Source organism: Glycine soja, chromosome 2 (genome assembly GCF_004193775.1).
Source record: "Glycine soja cultivar W05 chromosome 2, ASM419377v2, whole genome shotgun sequence".
Lineage (NCBI taxonomy): Eukaryota > Viridiplantae > Streptophyta > Magnoliopsida > Fabales > Fabaceae > Glycine > Glycine soja.
In genome coordinates, this window is record NC_041003.1 from 8,270,806 (window position 1) to 8,298,565 (window position 27,760).

General features: G+C 35.5%; 2 protein-coding genes across 3 annotated transcripts; both read right to left on the reverse strand.

The window, feature by feature from the left end:
* Positions 1-3,393: 3,393 nt before the first annotated feature.
* On the reverse strand, positions 3,394-13,040 carry LOC114370234. Its single transcript, XM_028327532.1, has 9 exons — positions 12,750-13,040; positions 12,584-12,642; positions 10,872-11,094; positions 10,590-10,754; positions 10,227-10,509; positions 9,891-10,120; positions 9,640-9,796; positions 4,469-4,668; positions 3,394-3,609 (listed from the first exon to the last, which is right to left on the reverse strand). The coding sequence occupies exons 1-9, from the start codon at positions 13,038-13,040 to the stop codon at positions 3,394-3,396; spliced, it is 1,824 nt and encodes a 607-aa protein (XP_028183333.1).
* A 1,961-nt stretch (positions 13,041-15,001) lies between these two features.
* On the reverse strand, positions 15,002-17,446 carry LOC114385300 (THO complex subunit 4B-like). 2 transcript variants are annotated; one of them, XM_028345317.1, is made up of 4 exons: positions 17,152-17,446; positions 16,927-17,076; positions 15,860-16,113; positions 15,002-15,460 (listed from the first exon to the last, which is right to left on the reverse strand). In XM_028345317.1, the coding sequence occupies exons 1-4, from the start codon at positions 17,275-17,277 to the stop codon at positions 15,190-15,192; spliced, it is 801 nt and encodes a 266-aa protein (XP_028201118.1). In that variant the 5' UTR covers positions 17,278-17,446; the 3' UTR covers positions 15,002-15,189. The 2 variants fall into 2 exon arrangements, with proteins under 2 accessions (XP_028201118.1, XP_028201127.1); XM_028345326.1 differs by having other exon boundaries at positions 16,927-17,058; positions 17,152-17,334.
* Positions 17,447-27,760: the final 10,314 nt, after the last annotated feature.

The window sequence follows — 27,760 nt, forward strand, 5'->3', positions numbered from 1 at the left end:
GAAACCAGTGGTTGGAGGGTAAGGTTGGATGGTGAAGTTGATGTGTAGGAGTCATAATCATGAATTGATGAAGTCATTAGTTGAACATCCATACGCTGAGCGATTGACTAAGGATGAAAAGATAATTATTGCTGATATGACAAAGTCAATGGTCAAACCAAGAAACATTCTGCTAACGTTGAAAGAGCACAATGTCAATATTTGTACAACAATTAAACAAATATACAATGCAAGAAATACATATCGTTCTTCCATTGAGGAAGTGATACTGAAATACAACATCTAATGAAGCTTCTTGAACGGGATCAATATATTCATTGGCATAGATTAAAGGATAAAGATATGGTACATGATATCTTTTGGTGTCACCTTGATGCAGTGAAGTTATGCAATGCATGTAATTTGGTGTTTTTGATAAATAGTACCTACAAACAAACAGGTACAGACTCCCACTACTTGACTTTGTTGGTGTAACACCAACAGGGATGACATTCTCTGCTGGTTTTGCATATCTGGAAGGTGAACGTGTTAATAATGTGGTATAGGCTTTAGAACGACTTCGAGGTTTATTTCTAAGACGTGATGCCTTCCCTGGAATTATTATGACTGGTAGAAACCTAGCATTGATGAATGTAGTGAAAATTGTATTCCTTGAGTGTACAAGCTTGTTGTACAGGTTTCACATCGACAAGAATGTCAAGGAAAAATGTAAATCCCTAATTGGTAAAAAAAATGCTTGGGAATATGTGATGGATGCCTGGGGAAGTTTGGTTGATTGTCCTTTGGAACATCAGTTTGATGATTGCCTTAAGAAGTTTGAAATTGCTTGTTCACCCTAGCCAATGTTTGTTAACTATGTTAACGAAACATGGATAATCCCCCACAAGGAAAAATTTGTTATAGCTTGGACGAATAAGGTGATGCACTTAGGAAACACAACAACAAACAGGTATGAAAATGTTCATGTTTTTCTATTAGGGTTGATGAATTGATGGATTTTAATTATTGTATTTATTTTTTGTTTTTTGTGTATTTCAAATGTAGGGTTGAATCTGCTCATTGGGCTTTAAAAAAAGTATTACAAAATAGTCTTGGAGACTTATGTAGTGTTTGGGATGCCATGAACAACATGATCATGCTGCAACACACTGAAATTAAAGCATCCTTTGAAACAAGTACACATGTGATTGGACATCTTTTTAAATTTACCTTATATAAGAGGCTTCTTGGCATGGTTTCAAGGTGTTGTTTAAATCAAATTGCTGCTGAGTTTGAGCGTGTACATTATGTTGGCAAGAATCCTTCTTGTTGTGGTTGTGTCATGAAAACTACACATGGTCTTCCTTGTGAATGTGAGCTATCTAAATATGTTCTTGGTAGCATCCTACTAGATTCAATCCATATGTTTTGGAGGAGACTAAGTTTTTCAGACCAAGGGTTATCTGAGCCCCAAGTGACCATAAAGGAAAAGATGAAAACCATATCTAAGAGATTTGAGGAACTTGATGTTTGTGATAAAGTAACTCTAGAGAGTAAATTTCGGGAAATTGCATGCCCTGATCAAAACTCTATGTGTCTTCCTCCAGAAAAGGTCAACACTAAAGGTGCACAGAAGAAACCGATGAAGAGAAACCAAAGATCAACAAAGCGTGATCTGTCTTACTGGGAGTATGTTGATGCTTTACATTCTGTGCAAAATAGTAATTCTTCAGTGAAGCGTAATGCATCATCTTTTGACCAGCCTATTCCAAGAAGGACCATGCCGATGGTGGATCAATTTCATCCTGTTATACACGATTTCATTGACAACATTGTGGATGTGAAAAGATGACGGTAACTGTGGATATCGTGTGATTCCTGCTTTATTAGGTATGAGTAAAGAGTGTTGGTCCTTGGTGCGCAACCATTTGCTTAAAGAACTTGGCAAATGGTCAGATGACTATATCAAGCTCTTTGGTGGCACAGACAGATTCAAGGAATTAAGGAGGTCCCTACTTGTTGATGGATTTTCCATGGTATGTAATTTATGTTTTGCTTTTTAAGAATTAACTTTAAATAAATGTGATGTGTATATTTGTTTGATTCACGTTACTATGGATAAGTGGATGGATACAATCGAGATGGGATATATCATTGCATCAAGGTATAATGTAATCTTTGTATCGTTGTCGCTACAACAAAGCATGACATTCTTTCCTCTTAGAAGTCAACCACCAACAGATTCTTTTGTGCATCGCATAATATGTATCAGTCACGTCTATGACAATCATTTTGTTCAGGTAGATTCAAGATAGTCCTATTTTTAAATTTATGCAATCATTTGTGTTATAATAACATAAAATTGTTTGTGCATGTACAACAAGTTTATTTAAAAGATTGTTATCCTTTACCGCCTCTAGCATTGTTATGGTCTAGGAATTGTCATCCTCGGGCAAAGTAGTGGCCAACTCCATATATTAGTAGAATGCATCAGTATAAAAACTTGTTAACGTTAACTGGATATAGTGTTACGTCATTACTAGGGTTACCTGGTACGTTTAACAGTTACGTAATTTAAAATAATTTGTTAACGTTAACCCTAATATTTAGAGGCATAAACATAGACTAAAAATTATAAACCAAAATAAATTAACATTTACAAAATGTTTGGTAAAACCAAAATATTGTCAAATACAAGAAAATTATAAACATAGTCCAAATATTAAAATATAAAATGGATGACGTCTATGGCTGATCCGTGTGTTGCCTTTGTCGCGACCTGACATAAACATTGCCATCTACTGTGACACCCCTAGCGATCCTTAAACAGTCTTCCATGACCTCGTGTATTTTTGTGCCTGCATTGACTATCCTTAGGTTGAGCAAACGCTCAAACCTTTCTGCGATTGCTTGGCAAGCCTCCTATGATATTGAATACAACCCATAAAGTATTACAATAATTGAACTAAATGACATTTGAAAGAACAATAATGCAGCATTATTTACCATTGCATGTCTAGGCTGCTCCTCATCAGAAGGGGCATGTGTCGGTGCTGCTGCTGGTGCCACTGGGACCTCAGGGATATGTGGCTCCACATATGTGTCATCCTGCGTCACAGGTGGATGTCTAGCCAGATCAACAGGCTGTGCTTGTATCATGAATAGATGAGAAATCATGAAGAACCAATGCATGTAATCTGATGCACACTATCCTGACACAATACAAATCTGCCCCACTACTGCAAGATAATCAGAGTAATGCATCCACCTGTCGTTAATATCTTCAAATGATAACATTGAACCCGTAGTCTGTGGAGGAATGGTTTGAACATATCCAAATTGTCGCACCACCCTCTCTGGTCGGTGTCTGACGACAATGGGACTCCATCGTAGATGTCCTGAAAAGCACGAAATCTAATCAAAATTCTGCACTCCACGGTGCTCACCGTATGGCATCCAGCAAACATCAACAATTGTCAATCCATCTAGACGTTTCTGGTACCTCGATGCTGGTAATGACTTCAAAGAAGCCTTCGTAGCAATCCACCGCCAGGCACGTGGTGACATCTCATCATAGTCTGGATCAGTCAAACACTTAGCAATAGAGGAAAAATGCTCATATATCCAACACTACAAAGATTAGATCAAAATAAAACAAATGTCAAATTAACATATTAAAAACATAGTCCAAATTAACATGTTAAAAACATATTAATTACCTGTAATAGGGTAATGTAACCAGCAAGCTATCGGCCGCCGCTCTTACAAGCATCATTCAAATGATCATACATATGAACTAGGGCAGCAGCTCCCCATGCATAGCTTCCACACTGACTCAAGTCTCAGAAAGTGTTTAAAAAACAACATGAGCATGCGTTACACTCGTTAGCAAAAAGAGTGCAACCTAAAAAATGCAGCAGATAGGCACGAGCTGCAACAGTCCAATGTTCGGCCTCACATTTACTCTGATAAATATCTTGTAGCCATGATAGGTGTATGTATGCCCCATGACATTGTATTGTCTCAGCTCTAGCTTCCTCTCCGGGGACTTCAAGTAACTCCACCAACATCAAGATTGCTTCATCGACATGCAGAGTCTTAAAGCTGTAGAATGCGCCTATAATTAGAAGATGAAGCAAAGAGGCCACATCATCCAGGGTGATGGTTAGCTCTCCAACAAGAAGATAAAAACTGCTAGTTTCCTTATGTCACCTCTCCATAAAAGCGGATATAAGTCCTCAATTGCCAGTGTCTACTGAACATGGGATCAAAGGACTTAATCCTGTGGCAGCGACTAGTCCTTCAATTTCAGGAACATGCCTCCCAAATTTCTGAACCTTCCTTCCATGGGAGGATAACTTCAATTCAGGACGTTCCTACAAAAAAAATTAAATGATTCGACAACTTATAAAAATAATAATTAAAATTATGATAAATTTAAATAATAACAAATACTTAACAAATAAGTTTAATTAAATATTTTAAATACCTCTCCATTCCATAGGATGACTGCAACATGGTCACCATAGTCAGTCAGCACTGATGGGTCACGCAGTCCACCTGGAAGTCCCTCAGCATCATCAACAGCTTCTTCAACATGTGCATGTAAGTCTTCAGTCACCACAGGATCATCCTCAACAACAGGAGCAGCTTCCTGCTGCCTACGTGCGCTGCTGTAGGCCTTCGCCGCTGGGGAACATCACCTGAATGATGATGATCCTCTTTCCCCAGGGCTCTACCTATAACTTTGCCTAAGGCACGACCTAACCCTCTAGTTCTAACCATAATCTACAAATTTTGACACATGCATTTTTTGGCCAAATTCAATATTTACTATTAAAATAAACATAAACAACTACAAAATTTATAACTACAAATAGTATATGATTATTTTCCATTGAAATAAAGTGACACCATTTATAACTATTTCATACAGCATATATGACTACATAATTAAAACACAAAATTCATAAATAAAATAACAACTACATAATTAAATAATATATGACTATTTTTCATTGAAATAAAGTGACACCATTTATAACTATTTCATAACAGCATATATGACTACATAATTAAAACACAAAATTCATAAATAAAATAACAACTACATAATTAAATAATATATGACTATTTTTCATTGAAATAAAATAACACCATTTAAAACTATTTCATAACACCATATATGACTACATAATTAAAACACAAAATTCATAAATAAAATAACAACTACATAATTAAATAATATATGACTATTTTCATTGAAATAAAATAAACATAAGCAACTACAAAATTCATATATTTACTATTAAAATTTAAAACTATTTCATAACACCATGCAATCATACATATTTTTTTTTAAAACACAAACAATACCTAATTTTAAAACAAAACTAACAAATAAAATACCTATTTAAAAACATTTTTCAAAACATAAATACCTATTTTTTTTTTCAATTAAAGAGGGTCATATGGATCAAGATGATCCGTATGACTCACACAGATCAAGTAGATTCATATGAGTCATACGGGTTAACTAGATCCTTGTGACTCATAGGGATCAAGTTGATCCATATGAGTAATACATATCTTATTACAAACACAGATCATGTAGATTTGTATGACAACACAACCAAAAACGAAAGGGCAGCCATTAACGAGGAGAAAAAGCTTACCTCGACGGTGGAACAACACAATGAAGCTGCAAGTCCTCAATGTTGACAACCAATGGAGGAGAAGAAGCTCGAACTTCCAACAAAGAAGAAGCTCCAACGGCACAACCAAAGCAAATGAAACAGTGGCACAAGGATGTTGGGTGCACCAGCAATAATGCTAGGTGCACCTAGCATCACCTGGCTTGAAATGCTCCCATTAAGGCTATAATGTACTCAGGCTCACATGAGAACAGTGCCACCATTGACAGAGTGTGTAAAATTTCTTGATTGCATCACTGTATACAAGTTTTCTATTTGGACATCTATTTTTCACAACTTAAACGGACTTAAAGTTGGTTATGGGCCAACTTCTTGTTTCTTGATGAAAACAGAATCCAAAGAAATGATTATTTTTCTTTGGTTTTGTTCTTGATTCTTCAGTTTTTTATTTCTTTTTTGTCATCACCCAAACCAAATCAAGATGATGAATGATGAACGGGTGTTGCTAGCTACAACAGCCATATTGTTTGTACACCCAATAATAAAATGTAATTCCAAAAATGTCCTTATTGTTTTTTTCTTTCTTTTAAGTTACTTTTTTTTTATAGTAACACATTCATTCCTTCGTTTTCTCGGTTTCTTCTGGTTTTTCATTGTTGTGAGAGGTGCATTATGTCGCTTCGGTCGAGGTGAAAGTATTACGGAGGTACATCAGTGGTGGTTGTTGCGATGGTTGGTTTGGTTGTTAATGGAGATACGTCTGGGTACGTCAGCATTATTTTTTTTTTGCATAACATACAGATTAAAGAATTTGTAAGTTATATAAAACTTATGGATTGATTAATCCATAAGTTTTATTATAACTTACGGATTAATTAATTCGTATGATTTATACATATTATGTAATCAGTATAACTCATACGAATTAACTAATTCATATGACTTATACGGATTACCTAATCCGTATAAGTCATATGGATTAACTAATTCGTATGACTTATACGGATTAGGTACTCCGTACCGTATGAACTATACGAATTTTTAATTTTTTTAAATTAAAATAAATATTAATTTTTTAATTTTTTTTGAATTATAAATATGTTAGAATGATTGTTAAAAAAAATAAATTAATGTGTATAAAAAATTTATTTGTTTATTTGTTTTTTTTAAATGTAATTCGTATTATTGTTTTAAATATTTTTAAATAAGTGTAGATTGATAATCAATTTGTAATTACTTATTTTTATATTTTGGAAATGATATTAATTGTAAGATAATTTACCCTTGTAATTTATGTATAATTTATTTGAGTTGTTGTGGTCTAAAATTGATTGTTTTGTGTGGTCATAATTTCATGAATTAGAATTAAGTTGAATAAAATAATTATTTTACTACATATGGTCCGATTATAATTTTTTTATGTATTATATGCTTATGAATTGTAAGTAGAAAAATTTGATGTTATTGGTTTTTAATATATAGGGTTATCAATTTTAATGCTTTATAATATTATATGTAGTAAAAAATTACATAGGATTTTGTGTGATAGTATATGTATGGTGCGGTTAGGGGTTGTTTGTTTGTGATGTTAAAATTTTTGAATGTGTTGTTAAGATGGGCGAAGATCAATTGATGTATAATAGTATAATATCTAAAGAAGTTGATATAAATGAATAAAATGAAGACGAAATTGATGTGAATGAAGAACATGTTAACTGTCCTGATGCATTCAATACTTCTTAGGTATTAATGTGATTTATTGTTAATAAATTAATAAAATGAATGTCCCTTTGAAGACTAAACTTGTATGAATTGCATTGTAAGTGTTTGCTACCCGAGATGATGTTTTGCAATGGGCTCCATCTGTTGCTTATGAAGTTGGATTTGTGGCGGTGATTATAAGGTTAGACACAAACAGTGGTATAAGGGGAAGGACTTTATTTGTCTTAATTGGTTGTGAAAGGAGTGACCAATATAGGTCTAGGAAGAAAGATTTTGAAAGAAGAAATATTGACAGTAGGAAATGTGGGTGTCCCTTTAAGCTTCGTGGGAAACCAGTGATTGGAGGCCAAGGATGGATGGTGAAGTTAATGTGTAGGAGTCATAATCATGAAATAGAAAAGTCATTAGTTAGACATCCATACGTTGATCGATTGACTAAGGATGAAAGACAATTATTGCTGATATGACAAAGTCAATGGTGAAACCAAGAAATATTCTGTTAACGTTGAAGGAGCACAATGTCAATAGTTATACAACAATCAAACAAATATACAATGCAAGAAGTGAATACCATTTTTCCATAAGAGGTAGTGATACTGAAATGCAACATCTAATGAAGCTTCTTGAACGGGATCAGTATATTCATTGAGTGTGTACATTATGCTGGCAAAAACCCTTCTCGTCGTGGATGTGTCATGAAAACTAATCACGGTCTTCCAGATGCATGTGAGCTATCTAAATATGTTGTTGGTACCATACCACTTGAGACACTCCATATGTTTTGGTGGAGGCTAAGTTTTTCAGACCAAGGATTATCTAAGCCCCTAGTGACCATAACCGAAGAGATGGAAACCATATCCAAGTGATTTGAAGAGATTGACGTTTGTGGCAAAGTTACTCTAAAGAGTAAATTCCGGGAAATTGCCTATCCTGATCTAAACTCTATGTGTCCTCCTCCAGAAAATGTCAACACCAAAGTTGCTCAAAAGAAACCGATGACCAAAAATCAAAGATCAACAAAGTTTGATCATCATCTGACCAACCAATTCCAAGAAGAACTATGCCGATGTTGAATCAATTCCATCCGTTCATTCACGATTTCATTGAAAACATTATCGATGTCAAAGCTAACAATAATTGTGGATATTGTGCAATTGTTGCCTTATTAGGTATGGGTGAGGATTCATGGTCGTTGGTGCGCAAACATTTGCTTAAAGAACTTGTCAAATGATCTGATGAGTATATCAACCTCCTTAGTGGCATAGATAGATTTGAAGAATTAAAGAGATCCCTATTTATTGATGGATTATCCATGATATGTAATTTATGTTTTGTTTTTTTTATTTAAAATTTAGTTTAAATAAATATAATTCATATAACTAGTTCATGCAGGTTACTATGGATAAGTGGATAGATATAATCGACATGAGATATGTCATTACATCAAGGTATAATGTTATCCTTGTATCATTGTCTCTACAACAAAGCATGACATTTTTTCTTCTTAGAAGTCAACCACCAACAAATTCTTTTGTACATCGCGTAATATGTATTGGTCATGTGTATGACAATCATTTTGTTCAGGTAGATTCATCATAATCCCGTTTTTAAATTTATGAAATTAATTGTGTTATCATAACGTGAAATTGTTTGTGCATGTGTAACAATTTTATTTAAGAGACCGCTGTCCCTTACCGCCTCTAACGTTGTTATGGTCTAGAAATTGTCATCCTCAGGAAAAGCAGTGACCAACTCCATATATTAGTAGAATGCAGCAGTGCAAAAATTTGATGATGTTGAAAAGATACTATGTTGATTTAAGTGAAGAGCGAACATTTAGGTACCTATGACATTGTCATGGACTACAATAATATATAGTTGTTTCATTGGAAATTCTTATAATTATTTATTACACCTTATGTTAAAACGGTTTAGGGTTACTATAATACTTAGGGTTTAGTGTTACGTGCATTGTTAGAGTTAACTATGACGTGAAAACTAGGGTTTAGTATAACATCAAAAACTAGGGGTTTTGCAGACTAGGGTTTAGTATTACGCTTTAAGATTAATTCGAAAGTTATTAAAAAAAATTAAAGTGTGGAAAGTTTAATTTACGTGTGTTGATATAAGCAGTTGTTAAATAATTTATGTTTGTCAATGGTAATATAAAAAACAATTCAAATAAAATTGCTAAAAGAAAAATGTTGTCAAATAAAATAAAATGATAAACAGTCTATAAATTTTCCTAAAAAATTCTAAATGTCTACATGCATGATCTGTACACCTCTTCGTCGCGACATCACATATACATTGTGATCCACAGTGACACCTCTAGCGATCCTTAGGCAATCTTGCATGACAACATATGTTTTTGTGCCTTCAGTCACTATCCTTAGGTTGAACAACCTCTCCAACCTTTCAGCTATTGCTTGACAAGCCTCCTATGACATTCACAACAACGGATAAGGTATAACCATATTGCATGTTTAAATTAAATGAAATTAAAAGTAGGATGAATATATATATATATGTTACCATTGCATGTCTAGGCTGCTCCAAATCAGAAGGTGCATGCGCAAATGCTTCCTCCATAGCTGCTGCCACCACCAAGTACTGAGGCATATCTGGTTCGACATATGTCTCATCTTGCACGATAGGTGGATGTTTGGGTGGATCCCCAAGCTGTGTCAGCCTCATGAATGGATGCAAAATCATGTAGAACCACTCCATATAGTCTGGTGCAGATTTCCAGGCACAACACAAATCTAGCCAACCGATGCAAGGTAGTCAGAGAAATGCATCCATCTATCGTCAATATCTTCCACGCATAATCTTGAACCCGGAAAGTATGGAGGAATCGTCTGAACATACCCAAATTACCACACAACCCTCTCTGGTCAGAGTATGACAACAACGGGATCCCATCGAAAATGTCTAGAAAAACATGAAATCGGGTCGAAGTCTCTAATTGCATGATGGCACCATAAGGCATCCAACAAACATTAGCAGTCGTCAGTCGATCTAGACGCTTTCGATACGTTGACGCTGGTAATGCCTTCGTATAGGTCCAGTGGTAGGCACATGGTGACCTTTCATCATAGTCTTCATCCGTAAAACCCTCAGCAACAGATGGAAAATGCTCATAAATCCAACACTACACAAATTTTCAAAACAAAAAAAAATATCAAATCAAAACATAAAAAAAAATATTAAATAAAATTCAATGACAATTACCTGTAATAGTGTGATATATACAACAAGTTGTATGTTGTCACTCTTACAAGCATCATTCAAATCATTGTACATATGCACTAGGGAGGCAGCTCCCCATGCGTTGCTTTCATTCTGATAGAGGTCTCGAAAGGTGTCCAAGAACACCACATGCACGTGTGTTGCACTCTTGTTAGCAAAAAGAGTGCAACCTAGAAAATGCAACTGATAAGCTCGAGCTGTTATAGTCCAGTGTTCGGCCTCACATTTGCTATGATAAATGTCTCGTAGTCATGATAGTCTTACATATGCCCCATGACACTGTACTGTCTGAGCTTTGACTTCATCTTCACTGACTTCAAGTAACTCCACTAACATCAACACTGCTTCGTCGACATGAAGAGTCTCGAAGCTGTGGAATGCGCCTATGATGGGCAGATGAAGCAAAGAGGCCACATCATCGAGGGTGATGACGACCTCTCCTACTGGAAGATGGAAACTGCTAGTTTCCTTATGTTGGACAAGTGGCCTAAGAAATTTTAAGAAAGGGGGGTTGAATTAAGATTTCGTTGACTATTCTTAATTGAAAATTTCTCTTTCTTAGATATTCCCTAGATTTAATTATTTCTTTAATTGTAAGTTACTTGAATAACAAATAAGGAGAAGTAAACTTAAAGAAATATAAACACAATAGAAAGTAAAAGAGATTAAGGAAAGAGAGAATGCAAAACTGGATTTATACTGGTTCGGCCAAAACCCGTGCCTACGTCCAGTCCCCAAGCAACCCGCTTGAGATTTTCACTATCCTTGTAAAATCCTTTACAAGCAATAAACCCCAAAGAACTTCCATCCTTTGTGTTCAGTGATTACAACCAAGAAGTTGTTTCCACTTCTTGCAATGAACCCCAAGGAACGTTGGTCCCTTGTGTCCAGTGATAACAACCAAAAAGTTATACCCACTTCTTGCAATGAACCCAAAAGACGTTGGTCTTTTGTGTCCAGTGATCAATCAAGAAGCAAATCCTGCTTCTTGCAATGAACTCAAGGAACGTTGGTCCCTTGTGTTCAGTGTTTGCAACCAAGAAGACCTTATCTTGAAAACAGTCACCAAGAGTAGGTCTCTTGAAAAACTTTTTGTAAGAATTGAGGAGAGGAAGAAAATAGAATAGCACAAGTTTTTGCCCGATGAACTTTTCTTGACAAAGCTAGTGTTAAACAAAAACTCTTTAGAAAGATGTTAAGAATTAGTGTTAATCAATATTTGAAATTCGTGTCATGGTCACATATTTATAATCATTTAATGACTCTTGAAGAACCATGTTAAAAGTTTTGACTCTTGGCAAAAACTAATAATCACTTTAAAAGTTGTGACTCTTTTGCAATTTCTTCAAAATCAGTCACTGGTAATCGATTACCATAATGGTATAATCGATTACACAGTTTATTTTATCAAAAGTCGTGACTCTTCATTAAGGTATGAAATCCAACATTCAAAAACCACTGGCAATCGATTACAAATATTGTGTAATCGATTACACTATTTTGAAAATATTTTGTCACAAGTTGTGACTCTGGAGATTTGAAATTCAACGTTCAAAAACATTGGTAATCGATTACATGCCCATGGTAATCGATTACTACTTTGTAAAACAGTTATAAAACTATTTTTGGGCTTCTGGTAATCGATTACCAGAGAGTAAAAACTCTAGTAAAAGATTTTGAAAAATTCTTTTGGACAAATTGTGTTATTCAATCTTTTCTTTGAAAAATTCTTTTTATACTTATCTTGATGCTTTTCTTGAGGTTCTTGCATATCTTGAGTCTTCTCTTGAATCTTCTTGATTTCTTTAATCTTTTTTAATGTATCTTTTTAAAAATCTTTGGCATCATCAAAATAATCTTGAAAGCTTTGCTTCTACACCTTATGCCACCTCTCCGTAAAAACATATATAAGTTTTTGATCGCCAATGTCCAATGAACATGCGATCAAAGGACTTAATCTTGTGGCAACGACTAACCCTTCAATCTCAATAGCAGGCCTCCCGAATTTATGAACTTGTCTTCCATGGGAGGATAACTTCAATTTTGGACGTTCATAAAAAGAATTAAATAATTTTAACAATAATAACAAAAACTTGTTGAAATATAATTTTTTAAAACTATAAATACCTCTCAATTCCAAACAATGACTACAACATGATCAGCATAGGCAGTCAGAACTGATGTGTCGCGCGGCCCGCCTGGAAAACCCTGATCATCAACAACTACTCCTTCAGATTGTTGGAAGACCTCTTCAGCTGCGTCATCCAGGTGAGGACTCTCCTCAGCAACAGCGGCAATTTCTCGATGCCTACGTGCAGATGTTGTTGGCCTTCGCTGTTGGAGAGATTCATCTGAATCACGATTATCTTCTCTCCCTAGGGCTCTTCTTACAACTTTGCCTAAAGCACGACATAAACCTCTAGTTCTAACCATAATCTGCAAATTTGAACATACATAAAAATCTATGTCAAAATTCAAATAATACTTCAACCAATTACAATGCAATCATTCATAAATAAAAAAATATTATATATATATATATATATATATATATATATATATATATATATATATATATATATATATATATATATATATTCAAATTTTATTTTTAATTAATTTTATAATTACAAAATAAAACAATAACTATTTCAAAACAAAAATGAAAATAATCTATTTTTTATTAAAATAGACTAACTATTTAAAAAACATTTTAAATAAAATATTTATACTTAAAAAAATAACTATTTGAAATTAATATATTTTTATTTTTAAAAAAATATTTAAAAACATATTTGAAAATAATATATTTTCATTTAAAAAACTATAACTATTTCAAAACAAATTTGAAAATAATACATTTTCATTTAAAAATAATAATAACTATTTCAAAACATATTTGAAAATAATATATTTTAATTTAAAAGACAATAACTATTTGAAAACATGTTTTAAAATAATATACTTTCATTTTAAAAAAATAACAATTTAAAAACATATTCGAAAATAATATATTTTAATTTTAAAAAACACTAAATATTTGAAAACATATTTGAAAATAATATATTTTAATTTAAAAAAAAAAACAATAACTATTTGAAAACATATTTGATTTAATTTAAAAAAACAATAACTATTTGAAAACATATTTTAAAATAATATATTTTCATTTGAAAAAACAATAACTATTTCAAAACATATTTGAAAATAATATATTTTAATTTTAAAAAAATAACAATTTCAAAACATAATTCATAAAATATTTTTTAAAATTAAAAAATTAACTATTTAAAAACAAAATTCAAAATAAATGTTTTATTTAAAAATAAACAATAGCTATTTAAAAAAATTAATACATTTAGAATTAAAAAATCACTATTTAAAAACATAATTCAAAATAAACTATTTTTATTTAAAATAGAAACAATAGCTATTTACAAACAAAAATAAAATTAATATATTTACAATTAAAAAAAACAACTACCATTTAAAAAAATAATTGTAAATAATCTATTTTTTATTTAAAAAATAAACAATAACTATTTACAAACAAAAAAAATTATATTTATATTTAATAAAAAAAACAACTATTTAAAAACATAAATCAAAATAATACTTTTTATAAAAAAAATACTAATTAAAAAAATAAATAAAATGAATTTATTGATAATTAAAAAAGATACAATTACATAATCCGGATGCATTATACGGATTAACTAATCCGTATTAGGTAATCTGTCGTATAACACATACGGATTAACCTAATTAGTATAACATCCATACGCGTTATATAGATTAATTAATTCGTATAACGCATACGAATTATGTAACCTGTACATCATTACAAAGATACGAATGCGCTAATGAACAACGAAAACAAAACAAAAAAACTTACCTTGACAACGAAATACCACGACGATGGTGTAGACGGCCTCAACGGAGCCAACAGAGGCTAACTACGATGACAGCGTGGCAAGAAAGACGCAGACACGGAGGAGGACGAAGACGCGTTGTGACGGAAGGAGTATGGACTCCACGAGGAAGATGAGAGGGAGAGGGTTTTTAAAATTTAAGTAAAATACATTTTTGTCACTTTACTTAAATTGCTAGATACACAAACAATAGTGCTGGATGCACCTAGCAATAGCCATGATGAACGTGTTGGTTAAACATCACAATATTTTGACCTGATTGAAACAAACCTAGAAATATGAAATTAACTTTAACTACCAACATGTTTTGCAGTCCTTAAAATTTTGGATAACTTAATTGTGACTCTTTGCATGGAAGAGTTTCTAGACTTTATATAGTTCCTTGATGCAATTAACGGGACACACGGAATTGGATGAAATCAGAATTGTCAGTTTTTTGTGCTTAGAAATCTAATTAGCGCGTTAGGGTGTAAATCTACATTGTTGCATTCAATTGTCTCTTCCTTGTTTATAGGAGCTACATGGGAATGTTAAGATTTTGCAACAAAAATTAGAAAACAGAAACCCCAGACATATTACCATTATGTTATAAACAATGCTTGTCTGTCGTATGTACTCAGAATGAGTCATTAAAGCTATCAGTAATTATCTCACTTTCCATTTTGCTTTTTAATCCGCTTAGCCTCTAAGTGATACCTCTCCAAGTCATCATCAAGATCTTTAGCAGTCACCTTTCCAAAATTGCCATTTACTTTTGCGTAGCTTCTCTGACTCTGAGTGCGGTGAAACCTCTCAAAGCTATGATCAAGATCTCTAAAAGACACCTTTCGAATATGGTCCTTCTCTTCTCCACGGCCCCTTGGAAGGTAGCCCTGTGCAAAGTCATTGTGAAACCCACTATCGCCAACCCTTCCTCGTGTGCTGCATAAAAAAGTAGTACAGTATTCCAGAACTTGCAATTAATAGTAACAGAGAAGATATCTAAGAAAAGGGACATGGAGGATAAAACCTGCCATGTATGAGCAGTTAAGCACAATTCCAGGGTATCACTATAATAACATATGCAGCATGTACACTCCACATGAATTTACATTTATTTATTGAAAAACAATTATATATTCATATACTCAGAAGTCAGAACCAAGGACTATCTAAATATAACCTGTGATTTCAGGTAACACAAGTGAGAAACTGCAAAGTTCAAATTAAGGTTATCGAGTATTTCAAAGGATAAATGATATGATAGGTTCACAATTCAGACTAGATGAAGAAATATATAAAGCTGAGAAGCTCAAACGATCAAGAATCAGAATTTCACACCTAAAATGGACATCATTTGGTCTTCCCATCAAGTTATTTTGACAAAGAGGAGCGACAGCAGGAGTAGCCAAACTTGTTCCAACAAGCTCAATTTGCAATGGCTTTCCATCAAGCCTCATATTGTTGTATTTCTTGATGGCTAATAAAGCATCAGAATGCCTCACGAACACAACTTCTGCAGTTCCCTTTGATCTTCCACTCTGATCATAATGAATAGTGTAGCTTTTCAATTCACCCTCTTCCGAGAACAGCAGCTGTGAAAGTCAGACACAATTTTTCAATTTTTTGCATTATTTGACAGACCAAAAGAAATAGGGCTACTACAATTTGTGTTTTCTCTTTTTCAATGTATATTTGATGTTTGACACAAGCCATTTGGGTATGTAGCCCGATGTACCTCAACCAAAGACAAGGAGGGGAAAAAACTGAGATGTGACAACTTTGACTTCATAAACCAGAAGAATGACAGGGTTGCCATCAGAAATGACATAAAATTTAACATTAACAAAGATATAGAAACCAATCGAATACGTAGCAAACAGTAGCAAGTTGTGACATTTTCTGCACCTCTCCACAGACGCAAACTTTCGGAATACAGAGATTCAAGCATGCTACACTTTTGAAGTTAGGAGCAAAATTATGACACGGATAAGAACAAAAGTTGAAATTATAGGGTAAAACGTGTTTCAGGTCCTTCAATTTTCAGTCCAAATTGACCTAAGTTCCAATACTGTAAAGACCAATAACTTTGATTCTCATATTTTTTTTGATAATCTGTTATTTTCATCTCTCTTTATGAAACATAAGACACTAGGGCGAGTGAAGAAATTAATTAATAATAAAATAACTTATAAAAAATACAAGTACAGGGAGCATGACCAAATTTGACTGAAAAGAAAACTGAAGGACCTAAAACTATATTTGTATCACCCTGATGAAAGAACATTTACTACTATTGTCACGAGACGTACAAAGAAAAATGGATCATAACACATACAAAGTAAAACAGTAAAAAAGTAGGGGGAAAATAAAGCAGAACAGAATTTCTAGTGTAGATGATGATGAACCTTGATATCATCGTTGGTAACTCCATGATCCAAGTTAGATAAATAGAGCTTGGTGCCACTTTCAATCTTAGCCGCACCTGACTCCTCCAAAACCATTTCTGGAAATAATGCAACCATGCTCTGTTGCCTTACCTGACAACCAATCAAACACTAACATTCTCTTTTCTTCGTCTTAGTAATAATAATAATAAGGGAAAAATAGGAAAGCATGAAACCCTAACTCACCTGCGGAATCGGGTACGGCGTCGTTCTGGCCGGGTTGTGAACAACCGTGAATCGGCGGCGAGAAGCCACGGCGGCGGCTGAACGCTTCTTAATGTCGTCGAGGGACATGTCGATGCCGCCGGCCATTCTCGTCGGAAAAAAAAAAGTGAGGGTTTAGGGTTTTGGGAAGAGTGTTTGTGAGTGAGTGTGCGTGTTTTTGTGCCACTGAGTGAGTGAGTGTATTTGAATATGGCGCAGTGCGAGAGGGAGAAGAAAGAGGACTCCAATTCCCTGTTTTCGCCATCCCACGTACTCAATCATACTACAGTTATTTTAGTCGTTTGATAGATCAAACGAACCACACGTTTAAGATCCCAACCGTCTGATCTTCATCAGACGATTATATACGCGACAAATATGTGAGTGCGTCAAAATATTGTAGCTGGTGCGCTGCACTGAATCGTGTTTACGACGGAGATTGTTTGTGGTGTGATGGATTCTGACATATTGTGTACGAATTTTGATCAAGTTCCACTGATATTTTGACGCGTGTCAGCGTGTGAAGAAAACAACCAATTCGAGGTCGTCTGATCATTATTTCGTGCTATCAACCCTTGATTCAAAAGTGTAAAGCATTTTATTTTTATTTTTTTTGAAAATGAAAATTATGAAGTTACCGAAACATTATTTTATTTTAGCCTGAAGCAACGTTTGATTTTATTTATAGTTGAGAAATGATACTACTCAACTACGGTAAAATATCGTGCATAGCTTCTTTGCGTCGCTCTAGCAAATGGAGGTGAGGATGAAAAAACATAATTCTTAACGGCATTAGTTAGGTTGGTTAAGTTGGTTATGGAGAAGTTAGTTAAGTTAGTTAGCTTTCGGTTATAACAACCTTACATCTCATGTATATAAGCTTCCGCCATTGATGAATAAAGCAAGAGCTGCAGATCATTTTTCTTTGAGTTGTTTTAGTTCTCCCTTTCCTTATGATACCTCATCTTGTTATCATGGTATCAGAGCTCTTCTGGTGGAGAGTTCTGTTGCGCTGACATTCCTTCTTCCACTACCCTCAATAATCCACCATGAATGAAGCATCAATCAATAACACGGAGAGTTACCTATACCTCCATCCGAGCGAGAACCCGACCATTGCCCTCGTTTCCCCAGTCCTAGACTCAACTAACTACCACTCATGGAGTAGGTCCATGGTCACTGCATTAAGTACCAAGAACAAAGTGGAGTTCATAGATGGAAGCGCGCCTAAACCACTGAAGACGGATAGAATGCATGGAGCGTGGCGCCGGTGCAACAATATGGTTGTTTCGTGGATAGTTCACTTAGTGGCTACCTCCATACGGCAAAGTATACTTTGGATGGACAAAGCTGAGGAAATTTGGTGCGACATGAAATCAAGGTATTCACAGGGGGATCTTTTGCGAATCTCCGATCTCCAGCAAGAAGCTTCAACGATGAAGCAAGGTTCACTTACAGTTACTGAGTATTTCACTCGTCTACGCATGATTTGGGATGAGATTGAGAACTTTAGACCTGATCCAATCTATTCCTGCAATATCAGGTGCTCCTGCACTGCTTTCACCATTATCGCGCAACGAAAGCTCGAGGATAGAGCTATGCAGTTCCTGCGAGGCTTGAATGAACAATACGCTAACATTCGTTCTCACGTCCTTCTCATGGATCCCATACCCGCCATATCCAAAATATTCTCCTATGTAGCTCAACAGGAAAGGCAATTGCTAGGTAACACCGGACCAGGTATCAACTTCGAACCCAAAGACATCTCCATTAACGCCACGAAGACCATTTGCGATTTCTGCGGACGCATTGGTCATGTGGAAAGCGTGTGTTATAAGAAGCATGGAGTGCCCTCTAATTACGATGCGAAAAATAAGAGTAACAATGGAAGAAAAACGTGCACCCACTGCGGCAAGTTAGGACATACAGTGGATGTCTGCTATCGGAAACATGGGTACCCGCCGGGATACAAGCCTTACGGTGAAAGGACCACCATGAACAACGTAGTGGCAGTAGAAAGCAAAGCCACTGATGATCAAGCTCAGCATCATGAGTCCCATGAGTTCGTTCGCTTCTCCCCTGAGCAGTACAAGGCACTACTCGCCTTAATCCAGGAGCCATCCGCCGAGAACACGGCACCCAATCAACCCAAACAGGTTGCATCAATTTCTTCATGCACCGTCAATACTCCAATAAACCTAGGTATGTCACCTTCTACCAGTGCGCTTTCCACCTCCTGGATACTAGATTCAGGGGCTACAGATCATGTGACTAGCTCCTTGCATAACCTTCACTCCCATAGACGAATCAACCCAATCACAGTAAAACTTCCGAACGGCCAATATGTTCATGCCACTCATTCAGGAACAATTCAGCTCTCGCCCAACATAACCTTACACAATGTTCTTTATATACCCACTTTCACGTTCAATCTTATTTCGATATCAAAGCTTGTATCTTCCATTAATTGTGAATTAATCTTTTCTTCCACATCATGCGTATTGCAGGAAACGAACAACCATATGAATATTGGTATAGTTGAAGCAAAGCATGGTCTCTATCACCTGATACCAAACCAGATAACCACCAAAGCTATAAACTCTACCATCATCCATCCTCGATGCAATGTAATTCCCATAGACCTTTGGTACTTTAGGTTGGGTCACCCATCAGCTGAAAGAATACAATGTATGAAAACCTATTATCCTCTTCTGTGACACCCTCTACCCCTCACATATATATTAATAAAGGAATAAAAATTCAAATATTAATTAAAAGTATTTTTAAAACATTTTTAAATACAAGCTTTTCAAATGGGTAAAAGGCTCACATTCACTTTCTTCTACATCATATTCAAACTTGTCCAAATAAATAATAAAGTCATCTCGACTCAAAGAAAGTCATATAAGTCTCATACAATTAATATAGAACCTATATCCTAATGTCACATCCTATCAGAGCGTGGTGTTCCCGTGTCCTCTAGCATGAGGTTCTTCATAGTCATCCACCTATTCATCTGCTCCCACGAACACAAAGTTCAAGATCATCATAGGATCCAAACACAAACAGCAAACCGGGAGTGAGTTATCACATTGCTAACTACTAGAGAGAAACAACACAACATATAGTAGCCAAATACAATTTACTTAGCATATCTCACATTATTTCATCACTTTGTCATTCATCAATCACACTTTTCATCCATCAATCACACCTTTCAATCATCAATCATTATACACAGGAATCACACACTCCGATCAAGACATAATAACACATCAATTTCATAATAAACAATTAGCCAGCGTATGCGACAGTTATGCTAAGACTCAAGCCTATATGCAATGTGGTACCATGTCAGTGAAAAACCACCCAGGGGCACTTAGGAGTACATAACAAGACACACCACACAATGGGTTTGTCAGGTCACTCTCACTAAGTAAGATCATAGGGAGACCAGTCAGGGTCATAATGTTTTGTAAGAATGCTCCAACCATATGGGATCAACATAGGCTTAAAGGAGCACTCAAACCCGGTGACCCCCAAGGCCTACACTCCGAAGAGTCCGTCAGGGCCTCTCCCTCCTGATTCAGGTCCAACCCCTAAAATTATTTTAGCACACAGACTCTATCTATGAACTGTACAAAACACACGGCTCCTCAATTGTTCTCAAAATAATTTTAACTCATCGCCCTTTAAGGGTCTTATCATTAATTCGTCGCCCTTAAAAGGACTTAACATTAACTCGTCGCCCAAAAAGGGACTTAGCATCAACTCGTCGCCCTAAAAGGGACTTAACATCAACTCGTCGCCCTAAAAGGGACTTAGCATTAACTCGTCGCCCTTGAAGGGACTTATGATCGTGTGATTGTACAATTCATAGTTCACAACTCAATGCACATATATAACTCAATCATATACATACTCAATTTATCACATACACTTAATCCCAATCACAATGGTATAATCTCAATTTAACATGTTATCACACCTCATGAATCATGTACACTTTACCTATGAACTATGCAATACACACATCTACTCAATTGTTTTCAAAATCATTTTAACTCGTCGGGTTCCCACAGTGGATCCCATCACAATATTCGTCGTCCTTAAAGGGTCTTACAATTGTGTGATTGCACAGTTCATAGTTCAGAACTCAATACACACATCTCATCTCAATACACATGTATTTCATCATCCGTCACATGTTCAATTTATCACATACTCACAGTTTGAATCATCATTTCATAACCTCAACATAACAATTTATACAAAAGATTTCATCACAACATGGAGTGTAAAATCCTTGGAATAATTTCTCACAATTATATCAAAATCAATTAATCAAATTCATGGGTTAAACACAAAGACATCAAGAGCACTCAAGTTTATCAATCAATTCTCATCAAGACATCAATTGGTACATAGAACACAATAATATTATATTTATAATCATAAAGAGAAAATTATAATTCAATAAACATCCCAAAATAAACCCAAATTTAGTTCTCTAAGGATCCCTACACATGTTCATTCTAATCCCCAATTGCGATAACCTCATCCCTTACCTCTGAGCGGACTCACGTGTCTTCAGCCAGCGATAGTAACATCTCTAGCGGTTCCTTGAGATTCCTTCAGTTATTCCTCCGAATGCTCCGATAGAATTCCCAAACGTCAGAGAGACGGAGAAGAGATTAAAACCTCCACTTGTACTGTCTTCATGTGATTTCTTTTTCTCCCTCTGCGAATAATATCTCGAAAATCCCAACGGTGGAATTGTGCGCAATTGAATTTCTAATAACATATCCAAATTTCATGAAAATCCAACGGTTAACGAAACCGGGATCGTAGTTTTACCGAGACAGTTTTGGGTTTCTGTGGGAAATTAAAATGCTACAATGCGAAGGGTTTTCCTCTAAGCTCAGATATGATTTTGAAATTCCCAACGGTGAGAATGTTCGAAATTGGGTTACAAACGTGGTACTCAAATTTCACCACGATCCAACGGTGAACGAGTCTGAGATCGTCGTTTTTCTGAGACAGGTTTGGTGGGCTGCGGGAAAAAGAAAGGGTTTTGGAGAGGAGGAGAGGGAAAACGAAAATGAGGGAAAGAAGAGACATCGTCAGTCTAAAAACTGACCTAACATCGCTATTTATACCTAGGGTACACACAACTTATTATTACTCTATTTATTTATTTTTAATATTTTATAAAAAGGAACTCTATTTTATTTTCTATCAAACAAATAAATGAAATACCCTTTTTATTTTCTCTCAAATTATTATTTTAATTAATAACTATATCTCCTTATTTATTTATTTATAAAATCTCATCATTTTTCTAAAACTTTATTTATTTATAAATAACAATCCTTTTTAATCTAGATTACAAAAATTGGGATGTTACATCTTCTGACTAATAACATAAACTTTGTATGCAACACATGCCATTATGCAAAACACAAGAAAATGTCGTTTTCTTCTAGCAATTCACATGCATCTCATGTTTTCGATTTACTTCACATGGACATATGGGGCCCATGTTCGAAACTATCCATGCATGGTCACAAGTATTTGCTAACGATTGTTGACGATTGCTCACGTTTTACATGGGTACATCTCATGAAATCTAAAGCTGAAACACGACATGTCATTATGAACTTCATTGCATTCATTGAAACACAGTATAATGGCTAAGTTAAAATCATAAGTGATAATGGGGTTGAGTTCTTCATGCATCATTATTATGCATCGAAAGGAATTATACACCAAACTACATGTGTCGAAACTCCAGAACAAAATGGTGTCGCGGAACGAAAGCATCAGCACCTACTCAACATCACTCGAGCACTCTTGTTTCAGGCGAGTCTACCACCTAATTTCTGGTGTTACGCCTTGCCACATGCCGCATACCTAATCAATTGCATCCCCACACCATACTTGCATGATATTTCACCTTACGAAAAATTACATAAGCATCCATGTGATATCTTTAACCTTCAAGTTTTCGGATGTCTATGTTACATCAACACGCTCAAAGCAAATCGACAAAAGCTTGATGCTAGGGCACACCCATGCATCTTCATTGGTTTTAAAACACATACAAAAGGATATCTTGTATATGATTTGCATTCTAATGATGTTGCAGTGTCTAGAAATGTCATGTTTTATGAAGATCATTTCCCATATTATTCTGAAATCCAGCATTTAAACCCAGATAATTCAGCTCCATCTCCGGGATCCTTTTCCGGTAAGAACCTTGACCCACCAATAGAAAACTACCCATCACGACCCACGATATCAGTACCCTCATCTAATGAACCTTCAAATGAGCAACCTCTTCCACACCTTAGGCGTTCCACACGAGCAAAACATGCCCCGACATATCTCCAAGACTATCACAGAGACCTTGCTTCATCTACATCAAATGCTTCGGCGGTTGTTCGTTATCCTCTAAGTTCAGTGTTTTCATACTCACGTCTCTCACCTGCACACAGGAATTTCGTCATGAGCATCTCATCAACAACAGAACCCTCCTTATACGCCGAAGCTTCTCGCCATGACTGTTGGATTAAGGCGATGAAGGTCGAGTTACAGGCTCTCCAGTCAAACAACACGTGGAGACTCACACCTCTTCCTCCTCACAAGACAGCTATCGGATGGATATGCATATATATAAAATCAAATATCGGGCAGATGGTTCCATAGAAAGACACAAAGCGCGATTAGTTGCAAAGGGGTACACCCAAATGGAGGGGTTAGATTACCTCGACACATTTTCTCCGGTAGCGAAGCTCACTACAATCCGTCTTCTTCTTGCATTAGCTGCACTCAACCGATGGCATCTACGACAGCTGGATGTCAACAATGCGTTTCTCCATAGGGAACTTGACGAAGAAGTGTATATGCAAATCCCACCAGGTCTTTCGGTTGATAATCCGCAGCTTGTATGTCGTCTTCAACGGTCTCTTTACGGGCTTAAACAAGCTAGCATACAATGGTTCACGAAGTTATCTAGCTTCTTAACCTCTCACGGGTTTCAACAATCCAATGCAGATCACTCCCTTTTCTTGCGCTTCACAGGAGCCATCACTACGATACTCTTAGTATACGTGGATGATATCATCCTCACAGGAAACAGCATAGCTGAAATACAAACCATAATCACCCTCCTGGATCAAGAGTTCAGAATTAAAGACCTTGGAGATTTGAAGTTCTTTCTCGGGCTCGAAATTGCACGCACCTCTGATGGCATCCATCTATGTCAACATAAGTATACCTTGGACATTTTATGTGACTCAGGTATGCTAGGTTGCAAACCAAACTCAACACCAATGGATTACTCCACGAAGCTGCAAATGAACTCAGGAAACCTTCTTTCGACTGAGTCTTCATCCTCCTATAGAAGATTAATAGGCAAACTCATATACCTCACCAACACACGCCCAGATATCGCATATGCAGTTCAGCAACTCAGCCAATACATGGCTACTCCTACCAACACTCATCTTCAAGCTGCCTTTCGCATCCTTCGATACCTCAAGGGTACACCAAGCTCAGGACTCTTCTTCGCTGCGACGGGCACTCCCCAACTTCGAGCTTTCAGTGACTCGGATTGGGCAGGGTGCAAAGATTCCAGAAAATCTACTACGAGGTTCTTGGTTTACCTTGGTTCTTCCCTTGTCTCTTGGCAATCAAAGAAGCAATCAACCGTGTCGCGCAACTCCTCCGAAGCTAAGTATCGAGCTCTTGCTTCTACCACTTGCGAGCTACAATGGCTGACTTATCTACTTCAGGACTTTCGCGCCACATTCATTCAACCAGCAACCTTATATTGTGACAACCAGTCTGCAATTCAAATAGCCACAAATCCTGTTTTCCATGAGCGAACCAAACACATTAAGATAGATTGTCATATTGTCCGTCACAAGATTAACTCGGGCCTCGTCAAACTCCTTCCAGTTTCATCATCCCTGCAACTCGTGGATATATTCACCAAGGCCTTGACGCCTGCCATCTTTCAGCACCTTTGTAACAAGCTGGGAATGATGAATATCCATTCCCAGCTTGAGGGGGGCTCTTAACAGCATTAGTTAGGTTGGTTAAGTTGGTTATGGAGAAGTTAGTTAGGTTAGTTAGCTTTCGGTTATAACAACCTTACATCTCATGTATATAAGCTTCCGCCATTGATGAATAAAGCAAGAGCTGCAGCTGATCATTTTTCTCTGAGTTGTTTTAGTTCTTTCTTTCCTTATGATACCTCATCTTGTTATTAATAATTGCATACACCCCACACATCTTTGGGAGCCACCAACTTCTAATGCCTTTTATTTCCATTGACAAAACGACAAGTTTTGGTAGTTAATAAAAAATTATAATTACAATGAAATAGTAAAATAATACGTTGCATATGGACCTAAGAATGGTTGGTCAGTCTGATAACATGTCGTGATTTATTGTATGCGTTTGCCAGACCAAATTTTTACATTTCAAATTGTTTTCTTTCTTCTCTTTCTCCCTCATGATTGTACATTTTATACATCTGGTCTTATTTATAAGTGAAATAAATGATTTCACACTCATTAACAAATTTAGATAATTTCAAAAAAGATAATTTTGTCCTAAACTATCATATATTAGAATTTGATATTCAATCAAATGAAATATATTTTAAAGATAATTTCATTGAATAAAACAAATATAGTTAATTTTTTATATAATGATTTTTTTTCTTGCTGTTGATGCAATGGTAATCTACCTTGACAATCTACCAAAATAGTGTATAACAATGTCTTCAGAAAAGAAATCTTAATAATATATCAGAAACTATTGCAAAGCAGCTGATATCAAAATAAAATCATACTTCATAATTTGTAATGGAATTCCATTTACCAATATTAACATCTGCTCATAGCTAATAGTCAATGGTAGAGAATAAAGAAGCCATTTTCGCATGTCAATTAGTAGTTTTAGTAGTTTAGTATGAAATCCAAATGAACCCATCTCGCAATTATTTAAGAGTACTAGATATTGGGAGTTGGCACTAGTTAAGCAACTAAAACTGTAATGGTGTGGCAAAAGTTCCCAAGTGTCACAAAGCTACGATTCTGCCAACTTACCTTGTTGGTTTAGATACTCTGAAAGCAGATCAATTTGCCTATAAACCTGTTGTGGCACATAGAAATGCTCAATGTTGGCAGAAGCATTTCACCCTTACTTTAGCTACATCAAATCTGATTGGAAATGATTTACCTGCTGATGGTCCATTATTGCATGGTGGTGATGAACGCATAGAGGTCCATGGGGCATGTAACATACAATTATCTTCTTTTCACTGGAGAAATGAAGCAGGGGTTTGTTACTTTTAACTATTGTTTTTTCCCTTGTTTAGTACACTTCTATTAGTTTTCCATTTTTATCTCTTTAATTATGTTTCAGTTCGAGGCTCCAAGGTTATCACTATGCAGAAGTGAGCAAAATGGGTCAACTGTAATTCTAGTTTGATTTTTAATGATTTAATTTTGGTTTTGTAGAATCATTTTTAGGATTTTATTTTTGGTTATACTTCTGATGGTTTATTGAGAAGTCCTAGAAAAGTGCATGCCTGCCAAGAAGTTTTATGGTGCCTGTAGAGGGACCAACTATTTGTAAAACTTTTATTTTTATAGCAATCTATATTATTCCAAGAAAATTCCTTTTGTTTTGGTAAATTCAAAGTTTCTACTTAGTGGATTCTATGTCAGATGCCAGAAAATCTAGTTCTTTTTTTTCTTATACCTTTTGTGCTTCTTTCTAGTGTCACACTCCCATGCTAGCTATGAGATTATGGTTTTGAATATTTCAATGGTCCACTTTTTTAAATTTAAGATTTGAAATATAACCATTCTTATATTTTCTGTACCTGTGCATGCCAGTGCATGTACATACAATATGTTGGCTTTTTGTGTAACTTAATGAAATAGCCAAAGAGTTTCTAGTCGTGATTATATTTCTAGGAACTTTAAATGAGTTAATTTGAGAACTTTGGAGTGGGAAAGTATTTGTTTTGTATAAGGAGTTCTTTCTCCCCACCAGTTTTATCAAGAACTTCCTTTTCCTCTTATTGGCTAATGGCTATAACATGTATTTAACAATTGCCCTGGTCGACGCATCTTGATTAATCTGGCTTGCATAACTTAGTTCAAATTTATGGTTTCTTTGTATTTCTTTATTCATGCTAACTTCCCCTTTATTTATTGGATAAATACTTAGAATCAAATTAAGCAGGCTACGGCTGATAGTGAACAAGTTGTTGAGATGGCTCTTCTTATTCTCAACCAGGAAATTAATAAATTGCAGGGTGTAAGAAAGGTAACAGTTGTATATGCACTGTCTGGATGGTTAGTGTTACGATTTGTCCATCGATCTTCATCTCAAAATTTGGATTTTTCAGGCTCTGTCTGTGCTGTCAAAAGCTCTGGACAATGATCCATCATCTGTGGTACTCTGGTTTGTTTATCTACTGATTTACTATGGAAATTTGAAGCCAAATGAAAAGGATGACATGTTCTTGTCTGCGGTATGTTCTTCTTTGCTCCTACTTTTATGTGGA